General features: G+C 40.5%; 1 protein-coding gene across 2 annotated transcripts; it reads right to left on the minus strand.

The window, feature by feature from the left end:
* Positions 1-4,539: 4,539 nt before the first annotated feature.
* Positions 4,540-15,584, minus strand: LOC308292233 (synaptic vesicle glycoprotein 2A-like; the record flags this gene model as incomplete). 2 transcript variants are annotated; one of them, XM_080734540.1, is made up of 12 exons in its annotated part: positions 4,540-4,723; positions 5,099-5,258; positions 5,858-6,061; positions 7,328-7,461; positions 7,976-8,140; positions 8,274-8,362; positions 8,862-8,969; positions 9,494-9,583; positions 11,260-11,393; positions 12,717-12,868; positions 13,996-14,176; positions 14,972-15,584. In XM_080734540.1, the coding sequence occupies 12 exons, from the start codon at positions 15,582-15,584 to the stop codon at positions 4,540-4,542; spliced, it is 2,214 nt and encodes a 737-aa protein (XP_080590666.1). The 2 variants fall into 2 exon arrangements, with proteins under 2 accessions (XP_080590666.1, XP_080590665.1); XM_080734539.1 differs by having other exon boundaries at positions 14,936-15,584.
* Positions 15,585-19,471: the final 3,887 nt, after the last annotated feature.

The following is a 19,471-nucleotide window of genomic DNA, read 5'->3' on the forward strand; positions in this document are numbered from 1 at the left end:
AAATGGACCCAAATGGACCTGTAAGGGCCCATTATAAGCACTCTCAACTATAATCATAGTGTACAACACTGTCGTCATGGCAGGTGTGTCACTTTGCCCTAACTTGTGTTAGAATGATTTTTATAACAATATCTAGATAGCCTATAGTTAGGACGGCCCATTTCACAAGGGACTTTACAGTATGGTAAAAGAAGCACCTAAGTCTGATATTTGAGGGAATTGATGTCAACACTGAATATTGCAAAATATTTCTGTTTTTGTTTCATGTCATAAATATGTCCTGTGGTCACCAAAATGAGCTGCATTCATTACAAACACCACGACGGAAAAAAGTAGAAAAATATGTGACACGCACTTTTGGTACAACATCGCAATGTTTGTAGGCTACAACATCGGCCTATACAGTCACGCATGAACACAATGTTCAAACAATCCCTCAAACATGAATTCATTTAGACCTATAATATGGAGAGAGAAAACACACACGCACACACAAACAAGACATTCCAATAGAAACAGCAATAGAGAGCTTAGATCTAGACAATGTGTCCCAGAAATGTCTTGTTCTCTCACACCTAACGACCACGCACTCATACTGTACGCTCGCACGCATGCACACAATTACACCTACAGTAGACGTACACATGTAAGAGGTCAGATAGACCAAGTCCTCTAGTTACTGTATGCATGCTTCTGAATTAGCCCAAATCAACAGCATGGCTGTCTCTCATGCCAGCAAGCACAAGGCTTGTAGGTGCAAAATGGGAGAAAGTTCAACCCCAAAATGCAGTTATAGCCCTTGCTAGCATGAATAACCTAGAACTACATGAATGACAGACATCCTATAACTTCTTCGACACTCACACTTGCATATGCACCACACACACACACACAAACACACACACACACACACACACACACACACACACACACACACACACACACACACACACACACGCACACATCACACTCTGATATGACAGTTAAACAACTTGGTCTCACCACCCATTTACTCACTAACTGATTGTCACTTCACATCTGTGACATCCACACATAGTCGGGGGCCTAAGGGAGATGACATGGTAATCTCGCGCCAATTAGTCTAAAAGCGCGAAATTTTGCACAGATGTAGCCCAGGGTATGCTCCAATGATTTAGCTAGGGCGCCCGAGTCGGCGACCTTCAGGGTCGCCACAGCAGCCAAATCAAGTTGGGCTCCCATCGACTTTCTATACAGGAGGAAAATACCCAGAAAAACACTTTTTTCTGGGTATTTAAGTTGGATGAGAGGGGTCTAACTAGGGGTTTGTAATGATGCTGAATCCATTGCAAGCATTTGTTTTGCACAAAAAACATTCCTTGGGCTACAAATGGCCTCAGAAAACGATGGTCTAGTGATGAAAAGTGATGAGTCATCACTTTTCAGAGTTTTTTGGGTGTTTTCTGGAGCTGTGGCGACCCCGAAGGTCGCCGACTCGGGTGCCCTAGCTAAATCATTAGAGCATGCCCTGGGCTACATCTGTGCAAAATTTGGCGCTTTTAGACTGATTAGCACGAGAAAAAAAAACCCTAAGGCCTCCGACTAACATGAATGCTCACCCATACATGCATCGTTTTCGGAGGCCATTTCTAGCCCAAGGAATGTTTTTTGTGCAAAACAAATGCTTGCAATGGATTCAGCATGATGACATCATAGTTAGACCCCTCAGAAAAAAATGTTTTTCTGGGTATTTTCCTCCTGTATAGAAAGTCAATGGGAGCCCAACTTGATTTGGCCGCTGTGGCGACCCTCGACTCGGGCGCCCTAGCTAAATCATTAGAGCATGCCCTGAGCTACATCTGTGCAAAAGTTCGCGCTTTTAGACTGATTAGCGCGAGATATCCTTAAGGCCTCCGACTAACAGTCAAGTCCTCAGTGATAATTTAACTGCAAGTGTGAAAATGAACCCAAACGGACATGACTCCATCTGGGTCCATTTCTACCCCCTCAGATTTAAATGATCACTGAGGACTTTACTGTGCACCTTTGGAGAAATTATATTGATGTAGTGATATGTATAAAGCAGGGGTCTTCAATGTTTTCAGGCCAAGGACCCATTGTTTGAGAGAGAGAGATGAAGCAGGGACCCCCACACCTTTTCATAGATTCCATATACCGGTAGTTTCATTGTTTGACAGCACGATCGTCGGTGTATTTTGGATTCATGTCAATTTGTGTTTCAGATATTTAACCACTTGAACCGTCAATGCTTAATAAACTTGACCTTTCACTGTATTAGTGTGCTCTTTTCCCCCTCTACACCAAACCTCTTTGCCAAAAAACGTGAACTTGTAGTTCTCAGAATATGGACGCTAGGGTTCAAGTGGTTTCTATCACAACAAAGATTTGGAGGAACCCCTGTAGTAATTCTGAGGACCCCCTAGGGGTCCCGGACCCCCTGTTGAAGACCCCTGGTATAAAGTATAGCTAATACACCAACTCTGGTTTGTGTGCCAAGCTCCCAATTAGTTTTCGTATTTTATATGTCTGTCCAACAGATATTCTTGTCATCTAATCATTTCTAAATAATACCGTTTCAAATGTGCTATTTCCCTCGATTTTTTTTATGGCATTACACGTCTTATAAGCTACATTTTCTCTGTTTGTGCCATATCATTGTGCTGCAATATATCTATTGCACCTAAAGCTTACCGGTAATTCATATTTAGTTTCATGCCGGTGTCGTGTGCCAAAAATAGCCGATCTACAAGCTCACAACACATCGTGATGTGATGTGAGCTTGTAGATCAGCTTTTTTCACCTTAAGGCGTAAGCTTTGGTGTGCTGTGGCAGAAGTCTTTATTGCCATAAGGGCAAATGCTAGTTTAAATATGGCAAATGCTAGTTTTATTTTATTTGTGCTTAATCTGAGAAGTTACCATTATGTAATGGCTTAATATAATCTGGTATAGCATATAGATAGAATACTGCATATGTCAGTCTTAACAGTCTTCAATAGAAAATGTATCTTTTTTGTGTGTGAATTCTTTTGACTCGGCATGCAAAGCCACACAAGTGGGCTGGGATTTCACACTACAGTAGAGATTGTTCCAGAACACAAGATGGCACTGCGGTACAGCTTTGTAATACCATTACCAAATGTATTGGCGTACAACCATATAAAGATTTCAGTCCACCAGTGCCAATGTGGAATCTTTTCTGTTATATTTTAGACATAAAATATAACCAATTCACTTTAAATTTGATTCTGTTCAATGGTTGACCTCCAGCCATAAATGCCCCTCCCCCAACTCACATAAAGTCAAAGGGATAAACAAAAACTCAATTAACGTTTATGAAAAGATGAGCTAAAAGAATCAACTGCCAGCCACATTCTCTTGCCTCATCTACACGTGCACACACCCACATACACTTACATTACCATAATGCAAGCAAACATCATGTTATAATATATGGCGTGTCACATTCATAACTTGTCCAAAAATCCCATTCTGTAGAAATACCAGAATTATACCCACTGTTAACAATGGCATAAACCTTGTTGGGCCACAGTACCTTTCAACGCTTTAGTGGTTTAACATCAGCATGGGGATAAAAAAAAAAAAAAAAGATTACATTAGTCTAGGATACATTTAGAACACTGAACACTCTAAAATCTTCATCAAAATATACCCATTTACAATGAGGAATCCTCTGAAATGCATCTCTATATGTGTTCTATCCATGTGTTGAGGCTAAGGTAGACTGGATACATGCAGGACAAGAAAGTCTGAATCTTAAAAATTCTATGGCTGAGGTGAGTGTGCTGGAATGTCTTATGGTAATTATAATGTGTAAACAGTAGTTGCTTTAAGTATTTCTACGTTATCGGCTTGGAGAGATTTCTTTTCATCTTGGAGAGATAGAAAGATAGATTAAAAAACAGGTACAGGTACATATTTCTATTAGATGCTCTCTATCTAGATTGTACTATTGTTGCTAATTCATGGTAACTTGAAATTTGAACTTTTGTAAGCCGCGACAATGGCAATTCAAAAGTGTTACCTTACATTATATATTTGTATCTAATCTTTTAATTTACGTTTTACTTCACTTTAGATGTAAATCATATGAGCCAATGGACAGATGACCAAAAAATAAATAAAACAGTGTATTTCACACCATTATTTCCAACAATGCCAGTCTTAACTGCAAACCATGGTGCAGTTTTTCTTGGGGCCAGGATATGTACATGACACGTTTGTGAAACATCAAACGTATTGCGTGCCAACATTCTGGATACCACAAAGTTGCACTAGAACGGTCAAATCTGTTGTTGTCATAATGTGAATACTTCTTTCTATCTCTGTATGTTCTCCAATTAAACACCATGAGTGGTATCAGTATAAGAATGACACAATCCATTTCATAGGATTCTGGGCTTACAATGGAGGAGGCTGTCTGTTCTTTTGGAGTTAACCAGGCTTGGGGATGTTCTCTCTCTAGTGATATGCTGTGTCCAGCGGTAGGTAGGTACTGCCCTCTGGAGGTTATTCACCTTTACTGCAACACTTGACCTTGTGTTTCAGGCAACTTCGTTGCAAGGAAACTACCTGCAGCAAGGGCACCGGCAGCAAACAAGATGGGCACAGCCTTAGTGATGCCAACAAAGGACTGGAAAATACTTATGCCCAGGACAGCAGCCAGCTTGCACAGAGCGTTAAGGAAGCCAAATGCTGTGCACCTGGATGAAAAGAAAACAGGGGAAAACATAGTACATCAAGAGGAATTCCCATATACTTTTTTATTATTTTTGTATTCTAAATTGCACAGTGCTGAGTGTTTATTCTGGGCTAGGCATATACAGATTGTCTCCTCCCGGACCGCTTTAAGTGTTTCACACAAGTCCCCTTATTACTGACACAGCTCTCCTGTATTGCTCATTACACCATTGAAGGCATGGAGGCGAAACGTCATATTGTCTTCCTAAATTGAAATAAAATAAGTACCTATTGAAGGACATAACATCCTCATCATTCTCTTAGTAGGGTACTTAAGTGTTATAGTGCAGACAAAATCACATTGATCTGAAGGTGGCCAGACTGGCCACCTTTGTTACCTTTTATCTGAGGGGTAGAGCTCCACGGTGAGCACGTCTAGGGCATTCCATGAGGCAATGCTGATACCACCAAAGAGACACAAGAGGGCGATCATTCCTGACTCATTACTGCCAAACATCAGGAAGAAGCAGCTGACGCAAGATATGACACTGGAGCCCGCTGTTAAGTGGGAAGAGGACAGGGCAAAACAAAGACAATTAAAAAAAAACTGAGCTATAATTCAAGACATAATGCGGCTGTCCTACAGCAATTGCTCGAATTTAAAGGTGATACACCATGAAATTTCACTTTTCCTATTTTAAAACCTTTTTTTGGGGTCCCACTAGCACCTTCTATCCTCACAAAGTCCCATTTCTGACCGTTGTGTCTTTCTCTGGTTTTGAGAAGGCGAAGGTTAAAAGTATCCCACGGGTTCTCAAAACAGGCTATCCAGATTTGCTGCCAATTGTGACGTCATCTGCCGATTGTGACGTCATCATAATAAAAAAAACTTTCAAAAAAAAATTTTTTTTTTCTTTTTTTTTCAAAAACATTTTTTTTTTTAAGGATTTTGGGGGGGGTGGCGCAGTTCAGGCCAAAGGTGGTACTGCAGCTGAAATGCTCTGAGAGCCATTCAAAAATGAGAGAGGCTCTCTATTCAGGAGTGGTAATTTAGCCTCAAACCTTTTGAAAAACGTTTTTGGGACAACAATATGACATAAATACTTTTTAAATTCATGGTGTATCACCTTTAATAGAGTTTTAAATCTGCAACATACCCAACATCCTCAAACGGCCAATTTTGTCCATCAGCAGAGCCGACACAATGTTGCCTGGCAACACAGCCAACGTGCCGAGGAAGCTGACAAAGTATATCATGTAGGCATTGTTGTCATCGCTGAAGTCCAGCATGCAGCCCTCTTTGTTGTGGAGGAAGGTGCTATTCACCAGCTTACAGTCCACAAACCTGTATTTGAACAAATCTAAGTAGAGGAGAAAGAGAGGGATAATGATCATAATAATAATAATAATAATAATGCATTTTATCTATAACGCACTTTACATTCTTGTAAATCAACTAGGCAAAAACAGGGCAAAGACAAAAACCCAGGAATAATTTAAATGGTGCGGAGGTTGGTGTCAGGGGTGTTGGAAGAACAGAGGCTTCAAGTGGCCGGTTTTGATTGATGGAGGATATATGGAAAATGTTCTGCTGCTCTGAATCCTCAGCAGAAGGATATTACGGGGAAAAAACAAATCAATATACCACACGCTTAATGTGTACCTTTGCCTCTTGTGCTTAAATTATGAAATGGCCTATTTGTACTAAACGATAGTTAATTTGGATCAGCTGGCTTTAATTAAAAATCTGTTATAGACACAAAATATGATAATTTTATCTAATTTGCTCATGATGCTCATTTGCAGTTACCACAAACTGCTCAATAACCATCACTGTATTTTCTCAACTGTTTCTGCCAGCATATCACAGAATTAAACGTACATCATTATTATTACAATTTCCAATGACATCATGACAATGGGTCTCCTACTACGGTATGAAACAATTATAGTTACTGTGTTACTGTAGATGCATAGTAGTGTTTCCCACATGTAGAGACAAACCCTTAATTAAGTGCATGATCTCACTCGGATGATGATGTCAAAATGAATATGGAGGGGGAAGAATCCTAAAAACGCACATGCAAGAGCCAAGAGGGTAAGCTCCAATAGTCCCTTGAACAGATGTGCTTATAGATAGAAGCATCAAAGGAGCTATAGTCAACTTTTTCTTGAAAAACGGATGCTAAAATAAAATTAATGTTTCAAAAATATTTTATAAACAAATAAGCTTCATACAGCTTCATACATTTCTATTCAAAAATGACCACAAAAAGTGTAAAATAATGATTAAAATAATCATTTTGGCCATTGTCAGAACGACACTTTGTTTACATTCTAGTCTATTCTTTGATAGTGTTAGACTAGGATGTAAACAAAGTGTCGGCCCAAAATGATTATTTTATCATTATTGTACGCTTTTTGTGGTCATTTTTGAATAGAAACACATATATGAAGCTTATTTTTTTATAAAATACTTTTGAAACATTATTTTTATTTTAGCATCCGTTTTTCAAGAAAATGTTGACTATAGCTCCTTTAAAAAACAACTTCTCAACTAAAGTCTTGAATGCAAAAAAATCTGATTCTCATTTTGATCAAATATAGTGCTGTAAAACTTTGTTTACCTGTGTTGTAAAACAGACTTGCAATAAATGTGCAGTTTCTGAAGAAGGTGTTGGTAGAGGTGATGTCCTCAAAGTAGCACTCCTCAAAAATGGAGTCCTCAAACACCATGGATTTCATCTTGAGATTGAGGAACCTTATGGACAAAGGAAAAATACACAACTGTAAATAGTCTATCTCTGCTATATTAGTTTAAGTTTACTGTATGTATGTACATAATATCCTGTGCCCCTATGTAAGCCAGTATAGTTCAACATTTTAGGAGTCCTTGAGTTCTAGGGGGTCCCCAGTAAAACAAAGAACATATTCATTTAAACTCATTTAGACCTGAGGCCGATTCTAAAAATGTCTTCTAAAACCTAACCTAGGTTTTCTGAAAACTAAAATGATGTTGTTATATGTATAGCAACGACTAATGAAACACAGAGGTGTCTCCCGGATTGAAAGGTATAACAACATATAGGTTACAAAAGGTTAAGGAAATTGTTAAAGACCCATTTTGACAAATAGTATACAAAATATATTGTTTGATTTTGAGGCTATCATGGCATGAATCTACTGTATATTAAGGTTGACTTGGGAAAGAAGTCTGGATCTGAATCAGATTTTAATTCTGACCTCAACATCTCTGGAACAAACTACGCACTTACTTATCATTGAAGTAGTGTCCTTCACGATGCACTTGGTTTTCTAAGGTGAAGTTAAACGTGATATGCTCCACTCGTTCTTTGGAGAAGACCTTTGTGTGCGATGCATATTCCTGCTTCTGAATGTACTTGATCATGTCCGGGAACCACACCGTCAGACCATAATAGCTGTAATTATAGAGACGTTGATTGTAAATCACAGCATGGCAAGGTGATACTAGTATTTAGCAAAACATTATCATCATCATCATCATCATCAAACAAGGGTAACAAATTACAAATGTTTAAGAATTTAGCTTACCTGAAAGACATGGTAAACCAGACGGCCATCAGCATGAAAGTCGTTCTCTTATATTCTGGATTAAAACATGCAAGGAAGTTGCTCCGCACCTATAACATGGCAACAAACAGTATTTATGCTTTTGTGATAGCTGATGTTGATACGTTTTGTGCTAATCTAGTCGCCAGAGAAAATGTTGTCACTGCATATTTCAGAGGAAAAAACAGTGACACTGGATTGAGTGTCTACTATCTTTTTTTTTAAATTCAAAGTACATTAAACTGAGAACATGTTATTTACTACTGTCGGTATGCAAATCAAATGGCAGAGAGACGGAAGCAGCAGGCTTTGCACTGCTCGGTGAAGCCACTTGTTTGGCCTCGCATGGGGGCACTTCATGGGGCTCAAGCCTGCTGCTATCGACACACACCGCACACCTGCCTTGCAACACCGACACAACATATCAGTGGTTTGTACGGAAAGTAAAGAAATATTGTAAATTTAAGACAAAACAAACTAATCTCACAGAGCAATTAGTGTACTCATTGTTAGCTGATAATATCTGACTAAGATCTGGCTGATGGTGAAACACTTGTTTTCCTCTCTCACCTGGCTGGTGAGGCTCATAATCTTCAACTTGTAGCGCTGCCAAACCGGAGTGTCTGTGCCAGAGTCAACCAACTCATCCATCTGCTTCACAGTCTTGATCGTAGTGACCTTTAATGGACCAGACATTCCTTTTAGCCTAGGGCAAGTATGATTTTTCACATCTCTTAACCAAAAGAATTTTAACAATTAAGTATTAAAGATATTTTGACTCATGTACTGCAGCTGAATGGTTATTAAATTAATGTATGCCTCTGCTGCATTTAAATTGCTATTTAAAATTTGTCATTTAAAAAAAAATACATTGATGTTCACATGTAACCCTTTTTAAAATATACCTTTGCATGAATGAAAATCCTATCTTTTATGTTTTCCCCCTTGAGTTTTATTGCCTATAATAATATATGATATATACTGACAGATACACACAGGTAAGGACTGGGGAATTTAGGGATTTTTTTCTAATGATGAATGACTGGAACTGTGATGTAATTTTGCATTCTCTACAATGCAACATTTGCCCAGCATTTAAGAGGTTGTTTGGCTACTTTGCCAATGTGACATCCATAATCATGTCAAGACCAAGAGGCCATCACCTCTACCCAACTTGTAAAACAAACACTGATGTTACTTACAGTGAACACCCGGTCTGCATGTCCCTTTGCTCTCATGTTGGTATCGTGAACTTGCTTTAGAACCATCCAGCCTTCATCGTGTTTACCATTCTGTTGGGAAAGGACAGAAATAAATCATGTGTATCTTAAGCAGAGCACATAACTTTTAAACAATTCAACGTGTTACTTTTTGCTAATTTGAGCGAATAAACAACACTTCAAAACAACCAAATCGCATCATCGTATCAATCATGTTTCATATTACAGTATGTCACGGCTATAATGATTTGTTTAAAGCTGCAATCCAGAACCTACAGTATATGAATTAATAAAGCGTTATTTTAACCAATCTATTATAGAGTGTGCTAATACAATGTAGCTAGTACATCTGCAGTGGTTGTAGATTTCCCTACTATACCATTGAGACATTTTGACCCTGGCGTTGGTTCATAAGTTAAATATCTTCTCTGGCCAAGCAAAGATTCTGTCTTGGAAGAGCGGCAGATGTTTGGTCTCCTACGCGTCATCGCTGTGAAAACTCGTAGCTTATTTAAACTTTTTATAAATTAATGCTTAATTCATCATACTACAAGTGTCACAAAAAAGTAACACTTTTTTCCATTTCCTGAAAAGTAACGGTTTTGGACAAGCATGCTTTCCACCCGACAGCGACGACATTTAACTAAAGCCTCTATCAAGAGTCCAAGGTGAAGAGCTATCCAAATTTTAGGTGGAAAGCTCTCCACCTCAAGTCAGAAAATAAGTGAAGGCCATCATAGTCCGTCACGGTGGAGTCCTATTCACCGTGACTGACTGGTCTAGATCGACCAATCAGTGAATGGGGTGAAGAGCCTATCTGTCTAAAAGTAAAAACAGAGAGATGTGTCGGGACTCGCGGTGGAAAGCTCTTCACGGCGAGGAATGATGTAACGTTGTAGTTTTATGACTCAAAAAGACTACACCGCGGTGGATAGCTCTTCACCGCGGTACCGACTCTGATAGGGGTTTTATGGATTGCAGCTTTAAAACCGCACATGGGATGTCAATGCCTACATGTCATGATATGCAAAGAAAAGGGAATCATATTTCTTACACACCACATGTAATACCACAATGTCTCTCTCTGCGTTTGATGCATGTGATGACCTTGCTTATTGCAAGTCGCTCTGGATAAGAGAGCTTGCTAAATGCCTTAAACCCATTTAGAACGGGTACACATTATTGTGTATCATTATTTTATGCTTTAACTATCGGTGCCGCGATGCGAGCTTGTAGATCTGCTATTTTTGAAAAATTGTGAAAATTAGAATTTTGACCCGATTCTATGAGTGTCTTTTGAATCCTTCTAAGGTTTTTTGAAAAACCCTATGTGTCTATGTCAGCAATCTGGCCAGCTATCGGCAAAGAAAAAGGTCCTTTTCACTTAAATGGAGCTCAGTTAGTCTGTTCTTGAGAGACTACTATGTCAGTGGTTCTCAAACCTTTTCATGTGAGGGACCCCCAAAATGACATGTATTTGGCCGCGGACCCCCAATCTCAAAATATTTAGTTCCAGGGACCACCCCCAGAAGCAAAATTTTGAGTTACAAACGTTCGCTTTAAAAATACATATATTCAAAGATTTGCACACATTTTCACGACTTTTTCAAAAATAGCACATCTACAAGCTCGCAGCGCGGCACTCGGTGCCGGGCTGCGAGCTTGTATATCTGCTATTTTTCAATTGTTAAAGCAGTCAATAATTCTAGGCCTAATTGAAATAGTAAATTGTAAGACGTCATGTTTACCTCCAGATAGAAGCGCGGGCTTTCTGGCATGGCAGTGAGAGCAGCGATAGCAGCAACGGAGGGAAACGCGGCCACCAGCACAAACACGCGCCAGCTGTGGAACTGGTAGGCAGATCCCATCTGGAAACTCCATCCTGTGAGGAGGGAGGGAGGGAGGGGTGAGCTCATGCCTCACTTTTTTCTATGACCATCTCATTTAATCTCAGCTCAAACAATGAACTATACTAGAATAATTTCCTGTGTGAATATGACTCAAAGTGGCTGAAGGGGCATAATATCAAATAAAAAAGTGTATGCTAACATGTAGACTGTCAGCCTAGTCATATTTGAAAGATTAAATAAAGTATAAATAGTGAATGATAGACACACTGCATTGTCATTTATATGCATGAAAAAGTTTAAATATAAAAATAAAGTAAAGTGATATTATATTATGTTTTATTACTTTGTTACTCATGAAAGTAATATTATGCCTCAACAATAGTGGTCAGTTTAACTTCAGTAGTTATTTGATGATTCATGTAATAGCCTAAATACTAGGCCTATTTGTCATTTTCACATATGGAAAAATACAATATCACGATATTTTCCCAAGCTGTATCACGATACACAATTTTATCACGATTCTTTTTCACATTGGTTTTTATGGTTATTCTTCAAGTTACTTGACAAAAACTAGACTCTCTGGGTTCCTTTTGGTAGGTCTAATTTGAACTTTACAAGTATGTAACTCTGACAGTATACAAAGGGTCCATTTGGTTTCATTTGTATACTGTCAGAATTAACTCATACCCTGCCAAAAAAGACGTTTCTATAATAAAAACGTCTTTAAAACGTCTTTTTCACTATGGACCTCCCTGCCAGACGTCTTCTGAACGTCTTTTAAAAAATAATAATAATAAAAAAAAATAGAAAAAAAAAGTTTTTGGACCTCCAACAGTGTACTAGGCATGATCGCGATCGCGAAATTGCATGTTTAACCCCCATACCAACCCCATCTTTCAAACATGGCAGCCATGTTTGTTTACATTTGAAGAAAACATAAGGGCTCCTTTCTCCTGAATGCCTGAACGGATTTCCAAGCGGATTTTTTTGTTTGAAAGCTGTGAAAAGCATGCACATGCATAGTGCATGATCTGTGCACGAATGTGTGCACCAGCGTGCACACTATTTTTTTAACCCTTTGTTGGCGAACCGGCAATATAAGAGGTCATCCCACTTTAAATATGGCACCGACTGAGTTAAGTGGAGACCTTGACTTCTTAAAGTTTTTAGAACTACTGATTTAGACCAAAATGCAGTTAACGATTAAACAGGATTTCTTACAAGGCTCCCTCAATTGTATCACGATAAATAAGATACCTCTGAAAAGGCATATCGTGGAGACATTGTATCGTCTCAATGATAATTATCACCATATCGCCCACCCCTACTTTGTCTTATGTTGTTTTATTTACCATAGTGAGGGATTATAGCCCAGGCCATCGCAGATGCATATATGCCACCAATCATCCAGAACATGCACAGCCAGCTGAGGTGCTCTCCACGCTTCTCTTGGGCAAGGAATTCAGAATAGTAGGAAAACACAATGGGAATGGAGCCACCAATCCTGCAAAGATGAGAAACTAAATGAGCACTACACAAAAGATCCTGCACTTTATCAACGGTGCAAAAATACAAACGTTTCAAGCACAAGTTTGGTCTTCATCAGGTTAATTCATTAACCTGACCTTTATCCAACAAGCAGAATTACCCAGCGCGGCAGCATTGTTGCGCTGTCTACACGTGACTTTGTAATGTCGATCATTTCATTATGTTCAGGTTTCGGTACGCAGCGACATAATCCAATTAGCACCTACTCATCTATGCATTAAAACTACATTTCGTACATATTGTGCATTAGTGATTTTTGGTGGTTGCTGGCCAGATGTAATGGATAATTCCTCACCCTCAGTATTTCAGACAGAGATATCACAAAATCCTGTTTTGGGATGTTATAGATACATGATGTCACACCATCTCAGAGCATCAAATGCTTCACAGCCTTAGCTCTGTTAAAAATGTTAGAACTTGAATCACTTTTTCCTTCATGACTGAATAACAGAAATGTTCTACTCTGGCATGGTGACTACTAGCATTAACCACAGCTAGTGGCAGCAAGCCTAAGATGGCTTGGCTAAAGTACAGAATCCCTAACATTTAATTTACTGCACTTGTTGATTCATTGGCTGGGCCAGATATTTGGTCTTTGTCACGAGAGCATTATAACACTATTCTCCTTTTCTGTATGCTCTGGTTACTGTGTAGTCATGGCTAGCAATGAACATGAGGATAGAAACTCTGTGGGACTGTGGCTGATACAACCACAAAACCACATGACTTCAGGCCACAGGTATGCCAGTTGGGATCCAGAGCAAAAGGCAAAACAGCACTACATAATCTACAGATTATATAGCAGCACTGTTTTTCCTTCTGCAAAACAGTAGAAATCGTCATTCAGTACAAATGGGAACAGTATGACATTTACCATTAGCTGTGTAATTGTTCTTCCTTATACAATAACTCAGGATGAGCACTTATTAGCTTTTTTTTGGCAGTTAGGAGAATTGATTGTAATATTATGGGCAATGGACCATTCACTGGATCTCTATCAATGAAAGTTATTAAACTTGTGGGCATGAAAAAAAACAAGCAATGCTCGATGGAAGATTGATCGATTCATTTCCATGAACTCACCCGACACCAGAGAGGAGACGACAGAAGAGAAAAGTGCTATATCCCTGAACAAAAGACGAGAAGAAGGAGAAGACACTGTTGATGGAGAGAGAGATGAGAAGAGACTGGCGACGACCTATCCGGTCCGCCAGGGCCCCCCACAGGAATGCCCCGACCATCATTCCAAAATATACAATCAGACCTGCAAGGACAACAACAAATAGGCTATGTTAGTGAAATGTTCAAATTCAATACTGTGCTGCCCTCACCACCAACATCCCCCAGGGCTCTGTACTTGATCCGCTACTTTTACCCCCTCCACCCCAAATCTCTTCACAGAAAATAGCAGCTCTACAAGCTCAGAACATGTTGCGTTGTGAACCACTGTCTGTGACTTAGGGAATATGGATATTAGGTGAGGTTTAGTACAGGGGTCTTCAACGTTTTCCCCTTAGTTGAGAGAGAGATTAAGCAGGGACCCCCACAGCCTTTTCAGAGATTCCATATAGTTTCATTGTTTGACAGCACAATCATCAGTGTATTTTGGATTCATGTCAATTTGTGATTTCAGATATTTAACCACATGAACCGTCAACACTTAATAAACTTGACCTTTCACTCCGTACTTAATGTGCTTTTTTCCCCTCCACACCAAACCTCTTTGCCGAAAATAGCCGTCTACAACGCCTCGCGCTGCGAGGCGGTGAGCTTGTAGATCTGCCATTTTTGGCTAAAGTTCTCAGAATATAGATGTTAGGGTTCAAGGGGTTAATATAAAAAACGTTTATATCAGACAAATATTTGGAGGCCCCCCTGTAGAAACTCTGAGGACCGCCTAGGGGTCCCGGACCCCCTGTTGAAGACCCCTGGTTTAGTATAAACAAACAATGGTTTCTTTGGTTTCATTAGTAGTAACTGTCTTTCTTAGCAACAAAAGAAAAGAAGAAAAAAGAAAAAGAATCAACGATAACAATAAGCTTCCTGTAGTTTCCCTTACCCAGCATGCTCTTGTTTGGTTCAGAGAGACACATGTCCCTCTCGGCACTGGGCAGGACAAAACCGACCACAAAGATCTCCACACCGTCCGCCATGAGAGCCAGCCCCAGCACAAAGTACAGGGTCCACTGGAACTTCCCGTGACCGCACTCCTGCAGGATGGTCTCGTACTGCTGGGCCAGCTCCTCCTGGTCCTTCCTCCTCTCGGCCTCCGAGACCCCCATGTCCCTGAACTGCTGCCCTCCGTCCCTCACAGAGCCGGGGCCTCCGGCCAGGCCGTCCTTGTCCGACTCTGCCCTGGGGATGCCCTGGTACTCTCCCTCGTAGATCTCGTCGTCCTCGTCGTGGCCCTCCGTGGAGTCACTGTGGCCGCCCTCGTCGTCGTTGGCCGCCTGGCTGTCGCCGCGATAGTAGTCTCCTCCGCCCTGGTTGCCTTGCGCGGGGAAGTCGTCGTCGTCGTCCTCCTCAAAGCGGCTGTAGGAGCGCTTGCTGTACTCGTCAGACATTTTGTCGACGCTGCGGCCGACCTTCTTGGAGGCTTGCCGCTTGACCTCTTTGGCAATGTCTTTGGCGCCTTTTATGAAAGCAGTCCGGTTTTGGTAGCCGTCCTCCATTTTGAAGAGGTGCGGACAGATGTGAACGTGGTCACAGAATTGTCCAAGAGGCCACCTGAATCTATGGCTTTTTGCAGTTCAGAATATCCCCCAAAATTATTCACGGACCCACTGAAGTTGTCTTCTTGGCTGAAAGAAAAACACATAACTGTAAATAGCTGTTATTACACAAAATTAAATCAGGGATGCTCATGAGTGAATAAAATAAAACTCTATTTCACAACTGTGGGCATTTTTCACAGTTTTCTCCTGCATTTTTTCCCTGTTTTTGGAAAGGACATTTAGCATTACATAAATATATGCGAAGAGCCAAAGAAAACAGTTAAACTAAAATGCCATGCGAGACGGTTGAAGGGGTAATGTAAATTAAAAGGGGAGTGGGATGTAAAATTCCACTGCACTTCCCACATGTGCCTGGAGAAATTTCATTCTGGGATGGATCCCTGTTACAACATTAAGATGACAGGCCTATAGTGCCAAATGCATATCACTCAGACAAAGCAGGAATGTTTTCATGGATGGTCGACCAAGGACCAACAGAGGCAGTGAAACCACCACCACCAAATAACATTCATGCCCTCTCCGTCTCCAGTTTCAAAACAATTAGGTTTATTCTGGGTCATACACATAGGCCTATGTGTGGATTATGCAACAGGTAGCCTACAAGCCATATTCTTTCCACAAAAACCTTTGCCCAAACAGAAATGGAAACGACAAGCAAAAGAGAGATGATTAGAGCCATAGGTTTTTCATGGTTGTAGGCTATTTTCAACTGATTTGTGATCTTCCACAGTGATTTGGCCTCCTCCTCCTCATCATCATCACACAGCCCACTCAGGCTGTGGCCAACCAATGCAGCGCTACAGCACGTGCCTTCTTTTAGAGTGCGAGTGTGAGCTGTGAGGGGGAAATAATGATGGATGGGGGAAGACTGCGAGGGAGGATCTCTCCTCTCGTTTTGACAACGGTTTTCTTTTCGTCGCTATTTTCTTTTCAGATGACACCGTCACTGCGAGTTTCCTCTCGCAAGGTCAAGCAGGCAGATGGCCATCACCACCGTTACTTTCAGAGACAGCCATATTAACGCAGTCAGTGGCATTTGATTGCCATCAGCGGCGAGTGTCGTGATGAATGTGCCAATCTGGACACCTGAAGATAATATCGACCAACGCAGCACCACACGCAGCTCGTAAATCCGCTGAAGAGCGGACAGCAAAACGTGTCTTCTTCTCGCAAGGGCAGGCTGTGCAAGAACCATAGGACATATAAATCGACCGTTGCTACGTTCCATTCACATTTCTCATGCGCAGACCATGCCCACCCTGGTGGGCGAATACATTAACAATATTTTTGAATAATCTCCAGGCCTAGCCAGTCAGATCTAAAATGCAACAACCTGCGTGTTCAATGATGATGCTGATGTGGTGATGATGACTATGGTGATGATGATGCTGATGATGATTTGATGATGATGGTGATGATGAAATGGGTCGTGTACCAGTCAGTAGCCAATCTTAAATCATCTTTAAATGTTACCCCCCCAAAAAAATCCTAGTGTCTTCATGCCTGAACACCTGTACTGATCCCTACACACTGCGAGGATCCGGTCACGACCTGGCTGGACCCATTCGAATATCGGCCCCAATTTATAGGCTAATCAACCAGATATCTGAATTGCCATTTATGAAGCCAGCTGTTGGAGAACACGCCCATCGGCTATGATTAGCCTACGCATAGGTTACATTATTTAAGCTGAGGGGAAAAGAAACGCGTGGATTAATTTGTCGTGGGGGAAAGAAAAAAAACAGGGTCTCACCTTGATCAAAGGTTAAATGATGCCTCTTTAGTCTTTAGGGTTGTAAAGCGAGGTGTGGTGGTGGTGATGGTGCTGATGATGTGCTGCAGAGCTGTTGCTGCTGGAGCGAGTGATGCTGATCGTTCAGTCTCCAGTTTGAGGATACAGGAGTCCACCACGCCAGCCGATCGCAGCCCCGTTCATACTTCGTTGCGCGACGGTGTCGCCGAGCCGATATACAAGCCCACAGTGGGTGGCGGAAGCGATGCGTCGTGGGCTTGAAGGTCTGCTATATTCTCGGCGCGCGACACCATCGCGCGACGGAGCATAGATTTGGGCTTCACTTGCAATGATGCGAGCATCAGAGGAGAAGCCCCCTCCCCCCTATGCAACCCTCACACAGAGCCCATAGTGGTGGGAAAAGTACTCACGTTTTACTCAAGTAAAAGTATCAATACTGAAATCAATGTAGGTATAAATACTCTGTTAAGTGAAAGTCCCGAATTCAAATGTAGGGGCCCACTAAAGAACAAAAGTGTAATGTAGGCCTAGGCTAGGTTCAAAAGGTAAAAGTAGGTTACTATTATAGCGCAAAATGTCAAAATCGTAAAAATCGATATAGGTCTATAAAATAGAAGATAAGCTCACAATGCGTTGCATTGCTACCCATTGTGAGATTAATCGGCTATTTCAAATGGCCAAAATAGGGCTTAAGTGTTTATGTATTATGTTTTGTAATACTAATCAAAATCTGCAAAGTAGCCTAACTAGTGACTAATGTTTTCAAATAATTATAGTCGAGTAAAAGTAGACAATGTTTGAGATGTAGTAGAGTAGAAGTAGGAAAGTATTGGAAATACTAAAGTAAAGTAGAAATATCTCAAAGCTGTATTTAAGTACCGTACTTGAGTAAATCTACTTAGTTACGTTATACCACTGCAGAGACACATTAAACGTTGCTATAAGGGGATTGGCGCATATCCCATCTTCGTGCCGTTTGGTCAAAGTGTATCCTTGTAGGCTATTATAGCCTATTAGGTTTATTATAACAAGATTGACTGTAGCCTATATGGCTCTAAAACCATTTAGTCTATAATAAATAGTCTAAAGACACAGCGTCTTTGGGTTATTTTTCTTGCAGGCAATATTGGCAAAAATGGCAAAAAAGAATAAAATAAATAAAAATAGCCTATAGATATTTGCAAAATGTTCAACCATGTACGGTCATATTCTTTCTGTGTAGAAAAACATATAGTCTAGTTTGTAGAGAAATAAATGTCAGGTTGTCTATGCATCAATATGCCTGGTCGAGGAAACGCGCATGTCTCTTGTTGCTATGCCAACCACTTGCCTGGCTGTCAATGATTCCGTAGCTATTCTGCATTCAGACCTGCTAAAGAAACGTGACTTGAAACATTAGCACTACCTGCGCAGGGCTTCATTGAGCTTAACGGGTAATGTTGGCCGTATACAAGCATCAAAACCTGTAGAAATTATACGATTATTATCCATAAATTATTAATTTCAAGATTTGAATATATGCTGTATTATTTAATTAGGCTATAAAGGGACCATCGTATATTAGGATTATGTAGACCAGGGGTAGGCAACCTTTGGCACAGGTGCCAACGTTGGCACAGGGGAGGGTGATCATTGGCACACTGGCAGAAGTGTGAAGGAGAGGATTTAAAATCAAATATTGTTTTAAATGTGGTCAATTAAATTAAGTCACATAATTTGCAGCAAATTACATCCTGCACATAATTTTACATTAATTAAAATCTGAACTGACTGGGAGGGTGTTGGGGAGATAGATGGTTTATTGCTCTGTACTCTAGTCTAATGATGGTTATAACAATGTCCTGCCAATCAAAAATATGTCCACATTTTGATGGGGGTCATCAAAATGTATTTTGACATGGCACACTTACTAACTGGAAAGTAAGAACATGGCACTTCATTTCGAAAAAAGGTTGCTGAGCCCTGATGTAGGCTATACTTTAATGGCGTGTATCATCAATAAACACAATTGTGTTATAAATTAGTTCCATCATCCATTCACCGTGTTTAATAAACCCAAGCAGTTGTGGAA

The sequence above is a fragment of the Nannobrachium achirus genome (assembly GCF_963921795.1).
Source record: "Nannobrachium achirus genome assembly, chromosome: 10".
Taxonomy (NCBI): domain Eukaryota; kingdom Metazoa; phylum Chordata; class Actinopteri; order Myctophiformes; family Myctophidae; genus Nannobrachium; species Nannobrachium achirus.